The 23,914-nt window shown below is 32.7% G+C and overlaps 3 protein-coding genes across 6 annotated transcripts; 2 read left to right on the top strand and 1 right to left on the bottom strand.

Annotated features, from left to right (window-relative positions):
• The first annotated feature begins 7,350 nt into the window (after positions 1-7,350).
• On the top strand, positions 7,351-8,326 carry LOC108341663 (oil body-associated protein 2A). 4 transcript variants are annotated; one of them, XM_052879370.1, is made up of 4 exons: positions 7,351-7,536; positions 7,659-7,741; positions 7,833-7,933; positions 8,075-8,326. In XM_052879370.1, the coding sequence occupies exons 1-4, from the start codon at positions 7,491-7,493 to the stop codon at positions 8,160-8,162; spliced, it is 318 nt and encodes a 105-aa protein (XP_052735330.1). In that variant the 5' UTR covers positions 7,351-7,490; the 3' UTR covers positions 8,163-8,326. The 4 variants fall into 4 exon arrangements, 2 of the variants coding, with proteins under 2 accessions (XP_052735330.1, XP_052735331.1); XR_008250042.1 differs by having other exon boundaries at positions 7,352-7,570; positions 7,833-7,947; positions 8,053-8,326; XM_052879371.1 differs by having other exon boundaries at positions 7,352-7,570.
• Positions 8,327-9,102: 776 nt separating this feature from the next.
• Positions 9,103-15,124, bottom strand: LOC108343334 (protein NRT1/ PTR FAMILY 4.6). Its single transcript, XM_017581552.2, has 6 exons — positions 14,992-15,124; positions 14,787-14,904; positions 14,428-14,645; positions 12,488-12,931; positions 12,233-12,360; positions 9,103-12,020 (listed from the first exon to the last, which is right to left on the bottom strand). Exons 1-6 carry the CDS (start codon positions 14,992-14,994, stop codon positions 11,156-11,158), a joined length of 1,776 nt encoding a protein of 591 aa, XP_017437041.1. The 5' UTR covers positions 14,995-15,124; the 3' UTR covers positions 9,103-11,155.
• Positions 15,125-19,990: 4,866 nt separating this feature from the next.
• Positions 19,991-22,065, top strand: LOC108343473 (heat shock 70 kDa protein). Its single transcript, XM_017581789.2, has one exon. The coding sequence runs from the start codon at positions 20,097-20,099 to the stop codon at positions 21,903-21,905; it is 1,809 nt and encodes a 602-aa protein (XP_017437278.1). The 5' UTR covers positions 19,991-20,096; the 3' UTR covers positions 21,906-22,065.
• The last annotated feature ends 1,849 nt before the right edge of the window (positions 22,066-23,914 follow it).

Here is a 23,914-nt window from a genome sequence, read left to right on the forward strand (position 1 = left end):
GTTGCGTAAGTGATTATGTATCTAATGAGCCTTTGGTGAAGTTTCCACAACGACTATAATTATCGCCAGGTTTGAAGATGCATATAATTTTCTCACCGTTCGAAATTCTAGTGTTGTTTTTCTTCGGTGTAGATAATAGGACCTTGTATACAAACTACTTGGCCAACTTTGAGCAACCGATCGACAGGGAGCATTTTTCAACTGGGTGAGGCATATTTCTGTTGTGAACTCTCACCTTGGTCTTAGGGCACGCTTCTAGAGAACTCCTAAGACCTAAACCGAGCGGGTGAGGCAGATTTCTTTTGTGAACTCTCACCTTGGTCTTAGGACACGCTTCTAGAGAGCTCCTAAGACCTAAATCGAGCGGGTGAGGCAAATTTCTTTTGTGAACTCTCACCTTGGTCTTAGGGCACGCTTCTAGAGAGCTCCTAAGACCTAAACCGAGCGGGTGAGGCAGATTTCTTTTGTGAACTCTCACCTTGGTCTTAGGGCACGCTTCTAGAGAGCTCCTAAGACCTAAACCGAGCGGGTGAGGCAGATTTCTTTTGTGAACTCTCACCTTGGTCTTAGGGCACGCTCCTAGTGAACTCCTAAGACCTAAATCAAGCGGCAAAACAAGATCTTTCACGAACTCTCGCCTTGGTCTGGGAACACTTCAAAGGAACTCCCGCTCGGACGATAAAGAACGCATACTAGTACGAATTGAAACTCAGGTAAAAATCCTCCATCGATCGATATAACTTTATAAACCCAACGCAACATCAAAATTTTTGCTAGGGCTTGGGAGACTTATGTTACTATGGGCTCATAGCCGACCGAACGGTAAAAGTGCAGAAGAGTCAGCCCGACCGATGATACCTCTCAGGTCAGTGAACCGATCGGTAAAAAGAGCCGTTAAGGTAATCAATAGTAATAATTGTCATAGAGTTAATGAAAATAATTGTCATTTATTTACAATTAATATTTTCATTCATTGGTAGTTAATGAGTCAGATCTAACGGTAAGCTCATTAGAATTTAAAATATATTTCTGGTAAAGAAGACAGGTAACTTGAACTTGAACTGAAATTTAGAGCTCTGATAACTAAATCTTGATTACAAGATTATTACGCGAAGTCACTGACTTGAGCGTCGGAGTGTCTTTTGCAGGCACCCTCCCCCGCGGCTTGGACAAGGAGAAGAGAGAAGACAACACAATTGGACATCGGAGCAGATAACTCTGAATGTTTTGGATTAGGATTCTAAATCCTACCGAAACACCAAGCAATCTTAGAAGCCACAGAAGGTGTTGAGAATGTCCACATCATTGATTTTGACATCATGGAGGGAATCCAGTAGCCACCCTTGATGGTTGATCTTGCAATGAGGAAAAACAGTACTACTTCCCTTAGAGTATCAGCGATCATAGTGGACCAGAGAGGTGCTGCTTCTGCTGAATAAACAGGAAGAAGGCTGAAAGAGTTTGCAGCTTCTATAAACTTTCCATTTACGTTTGATCAAATGATGATGGAAAGAGAAGAAGATATTGAAGGAATTGAAGTTGGTGAAACAGTGATAGTGAACTGTATGATAGACCAATGGATGCCTAATAGGAGCTTCTCACTGGTGAAAACGTTTTTGGATGGTGTGACGAAACTGTGGTCGAGGCTTGTGGTTTCGGTGGAAGAAGAACTGTTTAATTTTTCAAGGCTGAAATCTATGTCCTTTGTGGAGTTCTTCTGTGAGGCTTTGCATCACTACAGTGCAGTTTGTGATTCACTTGGTAGTAGTGTGTGGGGTAGTCACAAGATGGCGTCGAGGCTGATAGAGAAAGAGATTTTGGGGCTCAGAATATTGGATAGTGTGAGGCAGTTTCCTTGTGAGAGAAATGAGAGAGGTTTGGGAAGAAGGGTTTTATTCATTAAAAGGGTTTAAATGTGTTCCTATGAGTACTTGTAATATTTCACAGGCTAAGTTCTTGGTGAGCCTCTTTGGTGGAGGGTATTGGGTCCAATTCGAGAAGGGTAGGTTGGCCTTGTGTTGGAATTCACGACCTTTGACTGTGGCTTCAATATGGGTCTCGTTGTTCGTCTTCTCTTGTGGGATTCATTTAGTTTCTTCTCAGTGGTGGAGTCACCTTCTGTGGAAGATGCAAAAGCAGAGTCTCCTGTAGGGTCTGGGAGAGGGAGAGAAGCCGGAGACGGAGGAAGAGGAAGAGAAGTCGGGAAAGATTCACTCTGTTAGAAAAAGAAAAATAACGTGACATACATTGTTAGCCACATCAGCTTTTTTTAATGCTGTTAGTGTAGGAAGATCAAAAAATTAAGGTTTCTTAAAAAAAAGGACTAAAATGTACCTTACTTTAAAAGAGGGATTAAAAACAAATTCGCTTGATAGTTTAGGGACTAAAATCATATTTAACCCAATTTTATTATTATAATTATATAAATATATTTCACTTACTATAATATAATAATTTAATGTTATAATTATTAATATTATTTATATTATGAATCATATATTTAATAGAAATAGAAAAATAGTTATATTTAAATTTCAATTATTATTAGTCTAATATTTTTTTGTTTTGTTTAATGAGATTTCATTATAATTTATAAAAAGAAAATATAGAGATATTTTAAATATTTTCAAACTTAAGTATTTTTAAAATATTTTAAAAATAATTTTAACTTTATTAATTTTGTTTCGTTAAATGTATATAAAATTAATATATTTTTTTATCAGTAAAAGTTTTATTAATCTGAATTTAAGATCTCATTTATTTCAATACCTTTAAATTTTTTACTAATGTAATTAACTCGTGTCATTTTTTTAGTACGGTTAAAATAAGTTACTCGATCTAATTCATTTTCGTTTATCACGAATTAATTATTTAGTTTGACTTACTTGTTAAGAAGCTCAAAAAATTTAAATTCAATTTAACCTATTACGGATTTTTAGTTAACGGATTTTTAGTTAAATAAATTGATTCGCCAATTCCCTTAATTATAAATTTTTTTTTCAATTTAAAAAAAAAAAGTAACAAAAAGTAAGGTACAAGTGTAAACAATGATCCGTCCCCATGAAGAAGAAGGCCTAGTAAAACTGTAGAAATAAAGATAGAACAGTAGTTTCTTTCCTGTCTGAAAAGTCGATTTGAAATACTTTTGCTTTATTGAGATTCCAAGTTGATGCAATAAAGATATAATGCTCATTATCATACTAACCCTGATAATCTGATGAGACTGTGGTAGAATAATCAAAATATATAGGAATCTTCCTGATTATGCAGCTATATAATAAGAAGTAAGAGAATGACCATATCTCCCTCCACCAGGATGTTCAGGTAATAGAACAACGTTTTTCTTAATTTTATTTATTTCTTAACTTCGTTATCCTTACAAGTTACAATCACTATTAGTCACCAATCCAATTACTTTTAACACGTTAAACATACAATGTCTCAAAGCCAAAAATTTCATATATTAAAACAATTCACTAAATTATTATAAATTAGCACCAATTAAGAATGCTAAAATCACAAACCAGTCCATGCAGCTACACACCCAGCAAGTGCACTAAGAGTGAAATCGCTCACAAATCTAGTTTTCCATGAATGAAGAATAATGTTTCCGTTTCAACTACTGAAATAGAACTATTTACTTATCTAACATTTTTTATGCTACTGCTCTAGTCTTAAACTTGATTTTTGCATGTATATTTTCTTGATTGCAATGTTTTTGTTTTATTTCATTATTAAAAAATTATGTGAGTTGATAAATCAATCTGACTTATTATAGATTCAATCTAGATAAGTCGAATTTTTAGTGAATCAAATTTAAAATTAATTTGTATTAAAATTTTAATTTTTTTTAATCTAATCTGATCCGAATCTGTAATGAGTTAGGTTAACTTACAAATTTTAACTTGTTTTAATAACACTAATTCTTCATCTCGTTAAATATGTTTTTAGTCTTTGAATTTTGTAACAAAATTAGAAACTTTGATATTTTTTGTTTTTAAACTTTAAAAATGAATTAATATAATCATTCAACCTAATTACATTAAATTTTGTTGATCTATTAAATGTATTTTCCAACATATATTAAAGCTGGAACGCCTCAAACAAACAAGTAAACAATTCAATTAATTAGATTAAAATGACAATATAAATTAATATTTTAAAATTTAATAACCAAAATATATCAAAATTTTGAATATAAATAAAAAATTTTATTTTAAAATTATAGACTAAAAATATATTTATTCTTAAATCAATTCATAGTAAATCATATTTATTCTTAAATCAATTCATAGTAAATCATTTTTTAATATATAAATATGTTGCATATCATAACTCCCAATCCAAGATAAAAAATATTTGCATACATCATATTCCTTGCAGCAAAATCCTCCGAAACAAGAAATGGCAAAAGCTTCAGTTCATCAATTGGCATTCTTTATGTTTCTATTTCTGGTTGCATCTGGTATTTCCCTACCTTCTTCCGTGGCACTTGTTTGAATGCACACCTTATTTTCAAACTGCAGAGATCAATATATATTTTTCTTGGGTATTCCTTTATTTTTATTTTTATTTTTATTTTATTTACAGGTTTTATGCAACAAGCTTTTGCTGTTAAGCACAGCCCAAATTGCTCTACGGTGTGTCTTGTGGGATATTGCCTTTGCAACTGCGATTCTACAACAATGGATGTACAACACAACGTTAGCAAACCCTTCTAGTCCATGCTTGGTTTGGCTTACAAGGGAAATTATGCATAATACTTTATAAACTAATAATATTAATAACTTTTTGTGTTCAATTTCCTCATGCCTCCTTCTTTCTGTCATGTTTCAATTATACATGTTTGTTTGTTTATAAAAAATAAAAAGAAAACGCACATTCAAAAACACCAAGTGCGTATATAATTACATTATCGCATTAAAAACCTTTTAAACAAGGTTTAATATCTATTTTGGTTCCTCGATTTGTGTTCAAAGTTAAGTTCACAAATATCCTATATTTTGCAAAAACAGTTTAAATTGATCCTTTTTGCTTACGGCGTTAAAAGACTAACGACAAAGTTACTCTGCTGGCTAAAATTAAATGACATGTCCAATTAGTTGGCAAGCTCAACCAATAAGAGACTGCCACGTGACAGTCCCTTTTCCACTCAAAAGCTTTATCACACTTCTTCATCTTCTTCAATCACTGTAGTCATCGTCACCGTTAACCAATCACACTGTAATTTAGTTGTCAAGAAACAAAAAATTAAAGTGAGGGAGAAAAACCTTCAGAGGGTAAAGACCAACTTTGAGTTCATGAGATTGTTGTTCTTTGGTTTCTTTATTGCTTGAATCAAGTGTCGACACTAATTGAGAAGAAGAATATAAAGTTTGATGAGCATTTTCGGGGTTATTGGCACTGTTGTTCTCTGATTCCTTCTTCTCTGTTGTGAAATCCATAATCGCATGCTGCTTCCCAAACCCTAATCCCCTTTTCCCAAACCCTATTCCCCTTTTCCCAAACTCTAATCCCTAATCGGACGCTGCTTCAAACATAATTTATTTATGTTTATTCAATTTTGTTTGACTGGAATAAAAAACCTCACTATCTTCCAATCCTAGTGTCTCACCCTTGCTGTAAACCAACATCGCCACCGCCCCGTGCGCCTCCGCTCTCTCCACTACTGCACCGCGCCCCATCTCTCCGCCCTTCCACACAATTTTTATTTGCAGCTCCTGGCTTATTGGAGAAAAAGGTTCTCAACATTTTCGGTTAGTGATATGTAGAGACCCTACAGTTTACCGACTTCCGGTGTTCTAAACTATTTCATAAATATTTTGGTCAAGAATATATGAATGAAGTTGTATTTGGTAATCTTTTAGTGCTATCAGCATTAGGTTTTATCCATGTTTTCATGGATGTTGCAACTTTGAATTGTTTAAAGATAGGGCATAAATTTAACCTTAGTATATTTTAAAACAAAAATTTGGAATTTGATTTGTTCCGACAAGGTGAGGGTGTAGGGTGAGGGTGTGGAGGTAGGAAGAAATGGTGGAGTTTGAGGAAGTGGAGAGAAAAAGTTTTTCCACTGGAGAGAAGAGGAGGAGAAGGAAGGTGTAGAAGAGTAAGAGAAATGTAGAGCGAAGAAACCGAGAATGCCACGTAATGAATAAACTGTACAACTCATTCAGGTTTCGTCAGGTAAGCAACTTTGCTATTAATTTTCTAAACCCTGAACAAAAAAGACTAACGTGAATCGTTTTTGCAAAATATAGGACGATTGTAAACTTTAAAAAAAACAACTTTAAATACACCATACAAACTGGAGAAACAAAATAGGTATTAAATCTTTAAACAATTATTGAAGAAGCAAAAGTTAATGAAGTAATGCTAAATTTGTAAAGTTTACGCACTGACTTTTAATTCATATTTAATAAAGTAATGATAAACTTACATTGAATATTGAAAATAAAGACTTTGTCTTTAACAAAAATTTGGTGAATTCCATAAACTCTTAACTTATAATTTGTTAAAAATTAAAAAATTAGCTTTTTAGATTAAAAATGTTTTACTAATAAACTTTTATATATATATATATATATATATATATATATATATATATATATATATATATATATATATATATATATATATATATATATATATATATATATATATATATATATATATATATATATCAGCAATTATCTAATTTGTATGCAAGTTTATTACATCAATTTTAAATGTTATTTAATACTCAAACAAATAAAAGTATATAAATAATGTGATCTCCATACAGGCTAATTTAATCCAAGATTTGATCATGACGGACAAAAATAATCAATAACCATAAAATAAATATTATCTTTGGTATTTTTCACATTAAATTAGTATAATTATGGAGACTATAATTGATTACAAATTAGAATATATTTTAAAGTTAAATAAAGATATTTTACATTTAATTCATTCATTAGTGAAAAGTGTGTTTAACTATATCACTAAGTTGATTGTAAAAAAATTTAAGATAAAAAGGTGCATGGAAAACTTGAATTTTCTGTCATTTTTTCAAGTCATATGTATGACATCTAAGGTTAAAGAGTCAGGTAATTATATGAACGTAAATATGACCATTTTATGGGACAGGTAACATAAAAATCATGTTTTTTTATTGCACTTATGATACATGAATGACGAACTAAGTGATGGTTTGTCGTTGTAGGTGTCCTTCCATCTATCTATTTGTCTCATTTATTGTGATAGACGTTTCACTACAATCAGCCACGTTAACATCGCTGCATGTCCGCGTGGAACCAAAGCCTCAGCCCACGTTCACCATCTTCGGCTTATATATACGAGTCAGGAGGAGGGTAAGATATTCCACACGCTCTAGAGAGAGACTGATCAGTTGCAAGAGTTAATGACCTCCACGGACAGGTCACCGGAACCGACTCCGGCGAAGGGTCCAGAACTAACTCCGGGAAAGGCGATGGAGTTGGCAGCACATGATCGATAAGGGTGCGATGATGATACTGGAGCCCATAAAGACGCGTGTTCTTTCTCAAAACTCAATATCTGATTCTTGGTCTTCTTGTTTTTTCTCTCTTTTTGTTTCAAATTTCTCAAAAACTTAATATCTGATTTGTTTAATGTTTTGGTTGTGTGCTTGATAGGTGTGGAGTATATTGTTTCTGATGATATCTTTGAAACTATGCCACCGGAGGAACAGAAACTTTGGCATTCTCATGCTTATGAGGTTTTTATTCTGATCTTTTGCTTTGCCTGTCGTGTTTTTTTTTATTCTATTTGGAATTGAAAATTTCTGAATGATGATTTGGATCGTGCAGGTCAAATCGGGTCTCTGGGTGAACCCCAGAGTTCCAGAGCTTATTGGGAAACCGGAACTCGAAAACCTAGCCAAAACTTACGGCAAATTCTGGTGTACGTGGTAGGCTGACAGAGGTGAAAATTTATTTCAAAGACCTTTAGTTTAAATTTAAGTAAACCGATCCAATTTCTGATTGACCCCATCGATTAGTCTAAAAGTAATGGTGTGATCTTGGTTAGTTGGTGAAAATTATAAATGCAGGGGACAGGCTTCCTATGGGTGCACCTGCGCTGATGATGTCTCCACAAGCAGTAAGTCCTGGTTTGGTGAGGGCAGAGCTGGTGCATGAGAGGGATGCCAAGTATTTCCTCAGAGAGCCTGAAAAGCTCAAGGGTGGAGATTCCTGATCCAGAGATGACCAATTTCTTGATTCTTTCTTGTTCTTTTTTTTGGGCAATTAATTTTTGTTGTTCTTTTTTTGGGCAATTAATTTTTGTTGTTCTTTCTTGATTTTTTTTGGGTTTTGGGTTTTGGGTTTTGGGTTTTGGGTTTTGGGTTTTGGGTTTTGGGTTTTGGGTTTTGGGTTTTGGGTTTTGGGTTTTGGGTTTTGGGTTTTGGGTTTTGGGTTTTGGGTTTTGGGTTTTGGGTTTTGGGTTTTGGGTTTTGGGTTTTGGGTTTTGGGTTTTGGGTTTTGGGTTTTGGGTTTTGGGTTTTGGGTTTTGGGTTTTGGGTTTTGGGTTTTGGGTTTTGGGTTTTGGGTTTTGGGTTTTGGGTTTTGGGTTTTGGGTTTTGGGTTTTGGGTTTTGGGTTTTGGGTTTTGGGTTTTGGGTTTTGGGTTTTGGGTTTTGGGTTTTGGGTTTTGGGTTTTGGGTTTTGGGTTTTGGGTTTTGGGTTTTGGGTTTTGGGTTTTGGGTTTTGGGTTTTGGGTTTTGGGTTTTGGGTTTTGGGTTTTGGGTTTTGGGTTTTGGGTTTTGGGTTTTGGGTTTTGGGTTTTGGGTTTTGGGTTTTGGGTTTTGGGTTTTGGGTTTTGGGTTTTGGGTTTTGGGTTTTGGGTTTTGGGTTTTGGGTTTTGGGTTTTGGGTTTTGGGTTTTGGGTTTTGGGTTTTGGGTTTTGGGTTTTGGGTTTTGGGTTTTGGGTTTTGGGTTTTGGGTTTTGGGTTTTGGGTTTTGGGTTTTGGGTTTTGGGTTTTGGGTTTTGGGTTTTGGGTTTTGGGTTTTGGGTTTATTTTCAGTTAATAATATTGAAAATTTTTTGAAATGTGAATATTATGAATTTATTTTAATTAAACTAATTTTAATAATTTAATACTTATTTGTCAGGATGGCTTGTGACGATTTCTCCCAGTGAACCATTTCTCATTTAGGTCTCTCTAACCTTGAACGTACAAACTCCTTATCCCACACAAATTAATTTATTTGTATTCATATTAAGTTATTTTTCAAAAATATTATTATTTTTACTTTTAAATTATTTAATTATTTTTACTTTTAAATTATTTAATTATTTTTACTTTTAAATTATTTAATTATTTTTACTTTTAATTCTTATTTAAGTGACAAGAAATCACTTTACGTATCACTTTATTTCTTTGTTTATTTTTATTTTAAATATAAATGTAATTTTTCACTTAATGTCCTTGAAGTTTTGAAATATATTGTACATTTTTTAAATTCTTCTGCCTCTTAAGTAAGTCCTCAATTATAGTAGGAGTTGATGATAATTGTATGCTTTATCAAAAAGTTAATAAAAATTATTACTCCTTTGATATGGATTTTGTGGATCAAAAAGTTAATAAAAATTATTACTCCTTTGATATGGATTTTGTGGATTAGATCTCAATTATAGTAGGACTGGATGATACTAGGACTGGATGATACTGCTTTATCAAAAAGTTAGTAAAAATTATTATTCCTTTTTTATATGGAATTTGTGGATTAGAGAAATTTGATTTAGTTAGATGTTATGTCATCAAATATAACATCGTGCTCAAGAAATTGTTGTATGATAGTTTTGTGCTTTTATGTGTTCTTGGGATGGATATAATGTTGAATTTTTTTTAATTTGTTCTTTTTATTGTTATGCAGTCATGAAAATGATAGAAAGAAATTTGTTTTCATTATTTTTTAGTTATTCAAACAGGTGAACATTTCCTCAATTGCAATTGTTTTTTAAGATATATTCACTATAATTACTCATGTTTAAAATCATGAAAAAATGTCATTTTTACTTTTTAATTTTGTATATTAGAAGCAAATTACTACTATAAGAAGCAAATTACTATATTAGAATGAGCGCTTCAAGGAATTGCACAAGAATTATTGTATCTTCACAAAGTAACATACTTCAGTAACATACTTCTTGATTTGTGAACATGAATCCAATAATTTTAGACTTTGGAATGACTATAATTATCCAACAAGACTCCGTATCAAATAGAACAGAATTCTTGGAACATAGTGAATTTACTAAACTTTGTTACATTTTTATATCAATGTGTTAAATTTTACTAAATTTTGGTGCATTTTTGTTTGAAATAGTTAGTTAATGGACAGAAAAACACTAGCTTTTCATGATGCTGAATACCCAACAAATCTAATTGGACATGTATGAACAATAAATTATGGTAAATTGACTTTTAGCATATGACATTATGTGTCTAATTTTTAAGTGAATTACAGGTATGGCATCATTCCATAGTGAATTCACAATCCTAACTGGCATGTTCTGTTTCAAAATTAATAATAGATGTCATTTTATGTAATGTTTGGGACTTCTAGTAAATTACAAGTGAGGAATGACAACACCAAATCATAATAGAGAAATTGAGCCAACAACCTGCTTAGTCAAACATTGGGGAAGTGTAAATCGCCAAACTTAGTCCAAGTTGAATTGACATAGCTGCGAGGTCCATAACTCAGTCAAAGTTGTGTCAATCTAATATATTTTACTTTCAGTTATGCAAGCGTACTTTGTTTGAAGCAGTTATTGTAACCATATATTTGTTGGTTTGTCAAATAATTATATTTTAGTATCTTGTAAATATGAGTCTCCAAGTTTAGAAACTCATTATCAATGTATTGACTTTTCAGATCAGATAAATATCTCTCTCAAATTTTTCTGCAAATTGTGCAATTATGTCAGCCATGAGGTAAGATTTAAAGAAAGAAAAGAAGCCGTGAAAAAGCAAACTAGAAATAGAAATCAACTCTGCCTAAAGGCATGGGGAAGTAATTTCATATCACCTTTCAAATTATGAAGAAAAGAAACGAGTGGTTCTCTCTTGTATACCATAAAACTTGTATTACAGTTGCGGCACCTCTATACATAGTTACTTATTTGAATTAATTGCCAGCAGGGACTGAAGGGCCTTGAGACCTGTACTTGTACCTCATTGAAACTACCAAATAGATAAAGAAGTTGATCAGACTCACTATGGAAAGGAACAAGTAGAACAAATTTAGATGGTTTCTATTAATATTATTCCCCGCTAACCAGCCTCCACTCCTAGTGATATGTTTGGTGGCTCCATTCACACTTTTTACCACGATGGTACTTGCAAAATAACCAAGTGCCATAGAGGTCCAAAGGAAGCAGGTTGATGTAGACTTAAGCCCTTTTGGTGCCTCTGAATAGAAAAACTGAAGCAGCCCCACATAAGTAAACATGTCAGCTATGCCAAATATAAAGTACTGAAAAGAGAGCCAAAATGTGCTTATTGGCAATGGTGGCATGAGTATTGGCACAGCATCAAGCATGTTGTGGTCTCTGGCCACTCTTTTCCTTTTCACCTCTACAATTGAAGCCACAGCCATTGAAATGCAAGAGAGTACAAGACCAACTCCTATGCGCTGCAAGTGAGTAACCCCAGTAGGAACGCCAGTGACTTTTCGCATAACAGGCACAAAAATGCGGTCATAGATAGGAACAATGATGATTAGAAAACAAATTGGGATGATTGGGAGGGATGCAGGTGGGATTTGAAAATTCTTAGTGAAAGTGGTGTCCATGGTGTAGCCTTGTTGGATTGAAAAAGTTTGCAGCTGAGCTAGACAAAGGGTCATTATAATGGTGCAGCCGAATATGGGGATCATGCTAACAACAATTTTGGCATTTTCTACTTGGGTTACCCTACAAAGTTTCCATGGGCTTGGTGGTTTCTCAGATTCCACATCATGTTTTACTTGAATGGCTGCTCTGTCTAAGAACCTGTGAGAAGGTCGAACATCAGTTTAGAACCAAAATAAATTGAAATTGGAGTGATATTCCATGAACTTTTAGCAGATATACACTTTATATTTGCAAAAGATCAATCTAACACCTTTTAAACCAACCTATCACTTTTACTACCGAGTTATTATAAGTAATGAGTTGTGACCAAGTGACATGCAATTATGTTAGACTCAAGAGAGGAATTGAACCTGAGAATGTTTCTATGAGGTAGAAACTCTATTTCCTCAGCAGCTTCCTTGTCCTGTTTAATCTCATATAGTTTTGCTGGATCTTCAGGAAGAAGAAGATTCCTATTGCGGATTGCTGCAACGTAAACCTGGAAAATGCATGAGCATATGTTAAAACAAACAGCTTGGTCAATGCAATACTAAAACTTCAAACTATTTAAATCGTTTAAAATTCAAGTCTCTTTAACAAGAAATGAAGCATGGATTACGTGATACCTGTATGATCTGAACGAAATCATTTGTTCCTTGACGAAGACGAAATCTGTAAAGTGGCAATCCAGCTGCAAAGATAAGGATACCCAAAAGTATGGCTATGGTGCCAATACCAAAGCCCGAAGCCCAGCCCTTGTGGAGTTGCATCCATACGATGAAGGTTAAGCTGACTGCACCACCCAAACAAACAGCCAACAAGAGAGTGTTAAAGAAGGTGGACATTTCCCCTGCTTCTTCGGGATCCGTTTCATCAAACTGGTCTGCACCATGTGATGGCACGGAAGCTTTCACTCCCGCACTTCCAAAAGCCAACAGGTATAGGCCAATGTACAGAAGAGCTTCTTGGCCACCACTGGGTGTTTTGCAGTGAGCAGTTCTATCGTAGATGTTACAAGAGGGTGGCTTAAGGCTGGAATAGTGTGCTTGCGCTGTAAGCAATGCAAGTCCCTACAACCTCATCATAAATGCATATTATAACAATAGTCATAGATTTCTCAGTTACAAACCTATCTTCAACAGTAGAAATTATCATCTATTAATTAACGTTGGGTTTCTGAATTTGGATTCATGGTGAATGTCGTCAACATGGAATTTGGATTGCAAAAGATCAATCTAACAGAACTATCTCCGTTCTATATCTATTTAAGATATTTCACCGAAATTAACTTTTATCGTATATTTTAACACAACATAACATAGTTTTCGTGGAAAAAAACTGCAAGAAAAGAATGGGTGGATAAAGGTTTAAAAGAATGGTGAAAATAGCATAGGCCCATATGAAACCCAACCTTTACATCGAATACTTGAAGAGTTTCTTTCAGATTTTATATTTGCATTTTCGTAAATGTTTGAGATAAGTGTATAACAACAATATGTTTGCCTAAATAATTTAAATCATTTAGATAATCTTTTAAAATAATTATTTCAAAAATTAACAAAAAAACTTATATTAAAGACCAGGAAAATTAATTTCCAAGAAGAATCAAATTATTCTAAGGGTAATTTTAATCTTCATTTTTTAATTCAATTATTGAAAGTCAGTTATGCATTACCATCATTAGATTAAAAGAAAATGAAATGTAAAAAAGTAAGGAATAACTCTCTACTCTTGAAAGACTCGATTCATACTCTTGTTAACGTATTTAAATAAAATATTTTTAATTGATTTCAAAATATTGTTGCATATCACAATGTACTTATACTATATTTTGGTAATATGATTAGATAAATCCTTATTTTAAATTTTAAATAATTAGAAAGTTGGTTTGATTAAAATGGCTTAGTAAAAGATGAATACTTTAATGTCCATTGGCAATTATATTTGGGTGATTTAGTCGATGAAGTTGACTTTATCTATACTAGCCTATCATTATCACGAGTCCTTAAAATTACTAATGTTCTTTTTATTATTATTATTTTAGTGTGCTTAATCCAGTAGTATGTATACAGATCACTTTGATTTTTATTTTAGAGGAAATAAATTTGAACCGATTGAAATAAGTTTAAGTTGGATTTAAAGAAAAAAATGAACTAAACTAACGAGACAAGAAAAATTGGCTGACTGAATATATTATTAAAATGTGCATAAAATATATGAAAAGTTGAAAATCGCATAAAAATATATAAACTCATCTTTAAAAGTTTATATAAAAATATTGAATCCATAATTTCTGTTGAAGTAAATTTTCTAAGGGTGGACAAATTTATCAAATTTTATCACTTTATAATTAAAGTTTGTTTCCTTGCAAATAATATGAATATGATGATATTCACATATATGAATTTGGTTGAGTCGGTTCAATTTATTGAATGATTCGTCAATTCAGCGATGAACGATGGAAATTTATTAGAGAAGGTTGATAAAGGATAAATTGTGTTTGATGAATAAGTGGAAGTGTTGTTGTTGTGAATAGAAATAGGTAGATGTTGAATTAGGAGCTTACGATAAACTCGAAGATGCCAGAAACTAAAACAGATGTGTATCTGCCAATCCATGTGTCAGCAAGGATTGCGACTGGAATAGCGAGTATGTAACCGGTTCCCATGTAGTTGGTCAGCATGTTAGCCGAATCTGGTACACTATAATGCATCATCCCACTGAAGTACGGCACCGAGTTCACTGCCAGAGAAAATGTTCCCAAATTCTCGAAACCAAGCATAGCTGCACCCAAATTCAAATAACTTCATCTCACTGCGCCATTCTTACACACAAAATGAATAAGTAAACCCTTTTTTTGCTTCAGTACTGTAATGACATAATGCACCTTAACTTTACTGAGTTATTAATACCACTATTCATTACCTAATATCAGCACAGCAGCTCTCATCCCCCCATATTTTAATTTATCAGCTCTTCTTCCTTTCCAATCCACTTTATTTTCATCAACCAGCTTTTCGATATCAACAGCCTCCAACTTTTCCTGCATGATCAAAAATGAAAAAAAGAAAAGAAAAGATAACTATAGAGCCGAGATGCAGAGGTACGAGAACACAGAAAAAATAGGTACCATGGTTCTGCAGAGAACTTTTTAGTGAGCGGTTCTGTAGAAAGAGCAGAGCTGGTGAAGAAGATATGGAATGGTGGTTGGAAGATCAGTCTCTCTCTCTATATATATATACACTCAATTCTATTAATACAAATAAAACAAAATAAAAGTTTCTTAGTGTATCGAAGATAAATGAAGACAGGTGACTCCTATAGTGCTCCACCTCAAGATACGTAAAGAAGTTTTTCTAGGACTTCTGCCAGCTGGATACTTAACACTTATAAAACTATATTTTTGCTTTAGAATATAAAATACTTCAAGAAAAATTAAATAAAAGATAAAACTATTAATTTTTTTCTGTGTTGAATAGGCGTGGTTTACATGTAACATTTTTCAATTAAAAATGTCCAGATACCATACTTTCAAAAAACTTAAACGAAATAAAAATATGATAAATGATGTTGTAATAACACAGTTGTAACAGTGACTTGTTTATCATTATTCACGCTAGGAAAAATATTTTTTAAGACCAAACAAAAAATAATCATGTGGCAATTGATAAAATTATCATAAAAAAAAATTATATTTATATAAAAAAAATTGTGAAAGATAATATTAAATAGGTGTAAAACTATTTTAGATGTCAAAATATCGTTGCTTTCAAAATAAAAATAAATATGTACAAAAGTTAACACTATATATCTTTCAAAACTGTGGATAAGCAGTCCTCTAATGTTCACATATTATTATCTTCTTTCAACAGTTTCCAAATTGCGTGGCTGTAAGGTAGCTCTGCCCACCTTTTTAACTTTTCTTGGCTTATAATTTAAAATATAGTAAACAAATTAATACATAATACAAGTATTATCTCAAAAATTTGAATAGATTTGTGATATGATATAAAAAGACAAAGATTGGCTTAAAGAAAATAATAGAGAAATATGTTATAAAAAAGTAAAAAATATTTAAGATTTGATGATGAGGGATGACTGATAAACCTATTTATTCAGACAGAATTGAGTGTCTTTGATTGGCAGCAACATGCTTTGAAGACAAAATTCGCCGATTTTAGAAGTGGAAATTTCGAGGTTTACGGTGTACTTAACTCGCAACAAAGAATCAAAAGGGCGGGTCTTAGGTCGTTATATCCAAAGAATACTAAATAATATCTTACCAATAGTAAGTAATAAATAACTATAACTGATAAATGGACTAGTTCACAACAAATGAGATACATTTTTTTAATTAAAAAACTATATGATATGGAATATACATCGGAATATTATTATATTATTTTTCCAATTATAATATAATTTTGAGTGATAATATACGAGTGCCTTGACAGACATATCATAAAACATAGTTAATATATAATGTTATGTCGATCCCATTTAGATGGTTTCTAAAAAATTTGTAATGGAAAACAATCTGTAGCCTCTTTGGAATATGCTGATATATGAGGTATTGGGCTATTAGCCTTTAAACATTAATTTCCATTTCGGCTGCGTAAGCTTACCTAATTCTCACACTGTTTAGCTAAGGAATGAAATTAGGACGAACAGAAATAAGAGAATATAAGAAATATATATCATTTTTTTTAAATTAAAAATTGTATATTTACTTTACTATATGTGTAGAAGAATAAATGAATTATGTATGAAGACTCTCTTTTTTTCTCGTTATAGTAAATGTCTTAAATTGGCAAGGTAAAATGGAAGAGGAGTAATAAAAGAAGATGGACCACTTCGAACACGGTGTTCAGGTCTTACACAGCTGCAGAAATGTTGAGAATTGAATACGATAGCACAAGCTTATAAATGAGATAAAAAGAAGTTATCCCAAACTAAGATATTCAAAACTGTAATATTTGTAACTATGTACTGTAATATGAATTTGTTTTCAAAATTTTGGGAGTGTATGGAGAAAATGTGGTGGTACATTATGAAAGAGTCACATTTACTCTCGTTTCTTTTAGTTTAGGTCGTGGGTCCTCCATGGAATTTTTTTTTAAAAAAAAAGGCTAGTTGCATCAAAGAACCAGTTTTCTTCTTTTTCTCTACGGATAAGCATAAATAATTAATTGAAAAATAAATAAATAAGAGTTAATTTAAATTAAAATGATTTTAGTATTCCGTATGATAATTTCAAAACAGCGTATTAAATTGTTAAAATTTTCTATTTTTAATTTTTAAAGGATTGTTATATTACTTTTTGTCTTTATTCATTTACTCAATAATATCTTATTAGTTTAATGTCTTAATAGGTTCCTATTTATCTCGAATTTCAAATAGGTCCCTTTATTTTTTGACATCTTATTAGTTTAATGCTGGCAGTGTAGTTTTTTATTACGTGGCATTAAAAATGTGATTGAATTATATTTTTTTAATTTTTGAATTAAAAAATAAAGCATACAGAGTGGAAACTGATGTTTAAATAAGGGCAAAGTTGAAAATTAAACCTAAAATTAAGTGTTACCACATCACCACTTTGACACATCATCATCTTCTTTAACAATCTGAAATCCTAATTCCCAAACCAAACCCTAGGGCGTCGTCAGCCACCGTCGCACCACCTTGTCGTCGCACCATCGCATCAGGCCAACACCCATCTTCCACGCGCAAGCATCTTGATCGTCTTCATCACGCCATCAACGGCGCCGCAAGGCCACCAACTATCAAAGCATATTCTCCTTCAAGCGTCAGCTATGCCGCGCCACAACCATCAATCCCATCTGCAGCCGCGAAAGACTACCATCGCACCGCCACCTTCTTCTTTGTCCTCACCATCTTCCTCGCGTCCCTGCAGTTTGCACCATCACGAAACCTCACGCTGCGATTAATGCTGTCATCGCAGATTGCGTTTCTTCCACAGAACAATCCCAAATCGTCGTTGAACCTCCACTGCAAGCCTCTTCGCCAAAGCGTCGCTGCCTTCGTTCTCATCCAAACTCCATGGACGCCGCACCTCCGTCATCAATCTCGCACAACCATGGAAGCTTGCTCCTTCGCACAACCTGCAAACAGAGAACCCAGAATTGCACTACCCAGAAAAACCCCTAAATCGGGCTACAATAGAAATTTTTTTGCCAATTCCTGCAGTCCACACCACGAACAGAAAATTTTTTGTTTTCTCCCACGAACCCTAAAGCTTAACTTTCCCCAGTTTCATTTAGATTTGGATTTCAATTGCAAAGAAGATCTAACATTTAATTTTAGATTTAATTTCCAACTTTGCCCTTACTTAAACATCAGTTTCCACTCTGTATGCTTTATTTTTAAATTCAAAAATTAAAAAAATATAATTCTTAATATCACGCAATAAAAAACTACACTGCCAACATACCCTTCTTAACGGCGTCATTTCAATTTGACGGAAACCTATTTAATTCAATTTTACAAAAATAAACACTCAATTGAGACGCCGAAAAAGAAGAAGACCTATTTAAGATTTTGGACGAAAATAAAAACTTATTGAGACATTAAACCTATCTAATTTGAATGGGTAAATAGTTATACAATATCGTTCAAAACAGTTATACAACTATCGTTTAAAACCTAATCATAACTAATTTAACTAATTTAAAGAAGAAGTCGTTCAAAACAGTTATAGAAGAAGAAGATCTTTATTTTCTTAAAAACTTTAATAACTTTTAAAAAATAACTTTTAAAAAAAATATCTCAATTAAGTATTATTATTTATAAAAAAAATTGTCTGCTATTATGATACGTGATACTATTTTTAAAAACAAAGATAATCTTAAACTTTTTTACTAATTAAGTTTTTTTAATATGAAATAATAACGATCAATTATACTTAGACAAGGCAAACAAAATAGATACTAAAACTTATATTAAGATAAAAATCAAAATTTAAAGTAAGAATCAATTCCAATTCTGAGTTATAGTTAAAAGATAAAAATATATATTTAATTTTATTTTAATATCTTTAAAGACATGCTTTTCTTGTCTAAAGTATTTATATCAATATCTAATTTTATTTTTACAACCACATTACCTAAAATTCAGAGTAGTGGTATAAAATAATTTTATTATAACTATCTCGTTAACACTTTTCTATTTATTTTTGCATCATTTAATACCATTTATCACATTTACATTTTTTTTCTAATTTAAAATTAAAAGTTAGATATTGATGAATGACTTTTTCTTGCTTTTAATTAAGTAGCCAATGAAACGAATCCCTTCGGGGAGAAGGCGTCAGATGCGTCAACTCAGTAACATTAGCGAATCGGGAATATGAGATCCTTTTCCAACAGCTAGTCTATTTAACCCATACACTACTCACACAAATGTATTTCCGTACCTAATATATTCACATCTTCAAATTTAATTTAATTTAATTAATTATTACTGCAGCACAGAACCAATGACCCGTGATTCCCCTACCGTTTTTACGGTCGAGTCATTATTAAGGATTAGTTTGAACCCAAGGATAAAATGGTAAAAAATAAAAGAAAAGAAACAATAGTAGAAAAAAAAATGAGGTTTTCTGAGTTTAGAAAAAATATGAAAGAAATAATAAATAATTTATTAATAATTTAATTGCTGTAATAAATTAAAAAATATAAAATTATACATAAAGCCTTAATAAAAATATATTAAAAATTATCCAATAAATCATCAATATTGAAATAATTTATTTTTGTTTTTTAATATAGAAATATATGTGAAAAAAATATTAAATTAAATTTCACTGATTTTTTTAATGTTTTTATGTTTGTTAGTCATTTTGTTATGATATATTTAATCACTATTTATTATTTTAGAATAAAAAATATTTTATTATATTTTATTTAACTCTTGTCCATTAACTTCCTTGTTTAATTGAATATATGATTCTTATTTATAAGTAAAAATTAATAAAATTAAAATATTTATAATAGGTGGCTTTTTTGCTTCAGAAGTTTCAACTTTCTTCATGCTTTTTTTCCACACACCTGCCCTTAAGTACGGAAAAAGTGTTTCTAAAACCATAACTTTATTTTTTATGCCTTTAAATAGAGTGAGTGTTTCACTTCTCCTTCATCGACCACTGCATTCCTCCTCTGTTCGCTTCAATTCCCCTGCTCGTCCCTCTCACAAATTGAAAATAAGTTCTTCTTTTCCATGGCAACCAGAAAAGACAAAGCCATAGGCATTGACTTGGGAACCACCTATAGCTGCGTGGCAGTGTGGCAACACAACCGCGTCGAGGTGATTCCCAACGACCAAGGCAACCGCACCACCCCTTCCTATGTTGCCTTCAACGACACTCAAAGGTTGTTGGGTGATGCTGCCATGAACCAGCGTTGCATGAATCCGCAAAACACTGTCTTCGACACCAAACGTTTGATCGGACGCAGATTCTCCGAGCAGTCCGTTCAGCAAGACATGAAGCTCTGGCCCTTCAAGGTTGTCCCTGGTTCCAGGGACAAGCCCATGATTTCTGTCACATACAGGGATGAAGAGAAGAACCTTGCAGCAGAAGAAATATCTTCCATGGTGCTGTTTAAGATGAAGGAGGTTGCCGAAGCCTATCTGGGTCACGCGGTGAATCATGCGGTGATCACTGTCCCTGCTTATTTCAGCAACGCGCAGAGACAAGCCACTAAGGATGCTGGGAAAATCGCGGGTTTGAACGTGTTGAGGATCATCAACGAGCCAACCGCAGCAGCTATAGCATACGGGTTAGACAAGAAAGGATGGAGAGAGGGTGAGCAGAACGTGCTTGTGTTTGATCTCGGCGGTGGTACTTTTGACGTTTCATTGGTGACAATTGATGAAGGGATGTTTAAGGTTAAGGCCACGGTGGGAGATACTCATTTGGGTGGTGTGGATTTTGATAACAATTTGGTGGACTATCTTGTGAGCATCTTCAAGAGAAGGTACAAAAAGGATATTGCTGAAAACCCCAAATCTCTTGGAAGGTTGAGGTTAGCGTGCGAGAAGGCCAAGAGGATACTCTCTTCGAGCTCTCAAACAACGATAGAGCTTGATTCTTTATGTGGAGGGGTTGATCTACATGCAATTCTAACAAGGGCGTTGTTCGAGGAATTGAACAAGGAGTTGTTTATGAAGTGTATGGAGACAGTGGAGAAGTGCCTTGTTGAGGCAAGGGTTGACAAAAGCAGAGTCCACGAGTTAGTTCTCGTAGGTGGGTCTACTAGAATTCCAAAAGTACAACAACTTCTGAAGGACATGTTCAGCGTAAATGGCAAAGTTAAAGAGCTTTGCAAAAGCATTAACCCTGATGAGGCAGTGGCGTACGGTGCGGCGGTGCAGGCCGCAATTTTGGGAGGCGAAGGGGACAAGAAGATTGAGGACTTATTGTTACTCGATGTTATGCCTCTTAGTCTTGGAATTGAAACCGGTGGTGGTGACATGTCGGTGTTGATTCCGAAGAACACCATGATCCCCACCAAGAAAGAGAGCGTTTTCTCCACGTTTTCTGATAATCAAACGAGCGTTCTGATTAAAGTTTACGAGGGGGAGGAAGCTAAGACAGAGGATAACTTCCTTCTTGGGAAGTTTGAGCTATCTGGGTTCGCTCCATCGCCCAGGGGGGGTCCACAGATAAATGTTGGGTTTGACGTGGATGTTGATGGCATTGTGGAGGTCACTGCTAAGGATAGGAGCACGGGGTTGAAAAAAAAGATCACGATCACTAACAAGCATGGGAGGTTGAGTTCAGAAGAGATGAGGAGGATGGTGAGAGAAGCAGAGAGGTATAAGGCAGAGGATGAGGAAGCAAAGAAGAAAGTGAAGGCGAAGAACTTGCTGGAGAATTATGCTTTTGAAATGAGGGATCGAGTGAAGAATCTCGAGAAGGTGGTGGGGGCGACCATAGAATGGCTCGACACAAACTCTTTGGCTGAAGCCGATGAGTTTGAGTACAAGATGAAGGAGTTGGAAGAAAGGGTTTTGAAGTTTATGTAATGGTTCTTCTTGGTTTAACCATTTTACTATTGATCGAGTCCGAAGCCATGTAAAATAGTTCTAGCTTTGTTAACTCGATCTAGCAGTTTGTCTAAAATCTAGTTTATGCTTTTAAATTAGTAATTTGTATGGATCAAATGAATGGAATGTTGTTTGTTAATTATTGTCCTTTTGCGATGGTTCTTACGGAATGCGCTGCTCATAATCCATAATTCATTGTTTCACTTTTTTCATAAGCATATGTGGTCATGGCATGTTGCTAAGCTGAGGTCATTAACTATTTCTCATAATACACAAAATGTAAATTTTTGAATTTTTTTAATAAAGAAGAAAACAAACAAAAAAGTATGTAAGAAAATAAAAAAGTATGTAAGAATAATGTCAATGAAAATTATAGGATAATTATAGTTTCATACTCCAAACCTAGTTATAAATCCCGAACCAGTAGTAAATCAAGTTAGATTGATGTTAAGATAAATATACATTTCATTTGGATTGATTTGATTTGACTTTATTTATAAAGTTGTATGGTTTAATTTTTATTTATGAGATTCGTATATTAATATTTACTATGATAAAAAATTAAATTTAAGTTAGATTTATGAAATTATGCTGTATATATAATATAATTTTACTTTTTTAATATATAATGGTCTAGCGGATCAATCAATTATCCAATAATAATCACTGACCAATTAACCTAATTTCTCAGCTAATCCGTGCTCCAAAGTGTAGTTTAGTAACACTCATGAGTCAGTTTGAATAAAAGGGGAATAAAATAATTTAGATTTGTGGAAAATAGGGCTTTAAAATTAATTTTGACTAAATATATTTTTTTATTACTTCGAATAGGAAAACCTAACGTTCCAGTTAAGTTAATAAAAAATCTTTAACATGCTCTCATGGCTCTTGTTGATGTCAAATAGGGATGTGTATGATCGAAGATGTTTGGATTAAAGTAAAATCTCAGTCATGTAAAAACAAAACAAAAAGAAATGTCCTTTTCTTGAATCAGTGAAATTTTTTGGTTGTACATCCAATCGATAAAATATTAACTCCTTAGCTAACAAGTAGACAAAGTGGAAAACGGAACCTAAATTTCTAACCTCTTTTCAGTTGTAATACACTAGTAGGCTTGTACTTCACTGGTTGTATTTTAGCGAGGACTTTGACGTGAGAAATGCTTTAATTCGAACAAAACTTTTTACACAAAAAGTGGAACAATTTGTACAGGACAAAAAAACCAAGATATCTTTTAGGAAAATTATTAAAAAAATCCAAAATTAGTATGCAATGTATTTTTTATTTTACTATTTTAGTTTAGAATTCGATAAAATTTAATAACTACAATATTAAACGAGTATTTTATGTTAATGAAAAATAGTGGACAAAGACATTTTGTTGCTTAAAATTATTTTTTTAATTAATATAGAATGTGTATATGTAGTTTTTTGTTTGTTCAAACAACCAGTAGAAATTTATTTACTTTTATTCTTATTTATAGGACCAAAGTAATTTCTTTTACTTCTATATATATAATAATTCATGAATAAGTTTCACATATATTTTATTATTTACTTATATACAGTAATATACTATTGTTATAAATACATAAAACATGAGTAAATAAAGTAGGTTCACATAGATAAATATACTTATTAACTAACAAAAATTTCAGAAAAATAAATTTATTCCATGGTAATTTTAATTTGAAATAATATAAAAAAATCAAAGTTAATTAATAGAATTTACAAGGACAAACCTAATTTTATAAATTGATTTTGTAACAATATATTTAAACTTTACCTTATTTACAGTATATTTAAACTTCACCTTATTAACGGTATATAGTAAGGATGAGTTTTGAAAGAGGACAAATTTATGTAACTGGTAAAAAATTTATTGTTTTCTTAACTTCCGTAATTAAGTCTCTAAATACGAGATTTGGACTTTATTTAGTTATGTCATCATACACTTCGTATTGTGTCAAATATTTTTCTCCTTACTTT

Source organism: Vigna angularis, chromosome 6 (genome assembly GCF_016808095.1).
Source record: "Vigna angularis cultivar LongXiaoDou No.4 chromosome 6, ASM1680809v1, whole genome shotgun sequence".
Lineage (NCBI taxonomy): Eukaryota > Viridiplantae > Streptophyta > Magnoliopsida > Fabales > Fabaceae > Vigna > Vigna angularis.

Coding starts and splice junctions, on each gene's coding strand:
- LOC108343473 (XM_017581789.2), top strand. CDS start 20,097: ATGGCAACCAGAAAAGACAAAGCCATAGGCATTGACTTGGGAACCACC.
- LOC108343334 (XM_017581552.2), bottom strand. Junction 14,646..14,786: donor AGCTGCTGTGCTGATATTAG/GTAATGAATAGT, acceptor ATTTGGGTGCAG/CTATGCTTGGTTTCGAGAAT. Junction 12,932..14,427: donor CTGGCATCTTCGAGTTTATC/GTAAGCTCCTAA, acceptor ATGAGGTTGTAG/GGACTTGCATTGCTTACAGC.
- LOC108341663 (XM_052879370.1), top strand. CDS start 7,491: ATGATCGATAAGGGTGCGATGATGATACTGGAGCCCATAAAGACGC. Junction 7,537..7,658: donor ACTGGAGCCCATAAAGACGC/GTGTTCTTTCTC, acceptor TGTGCTTGATAG/GTGTGGAGTATATTGTTTCT. Junction 7,934..8,074: donor GGCAAATTCTGGTGTACGTG/GTAGGCTGACAG, acceptor TTATAAATGCAG/GGGACAGGCTTCCTATGGGT.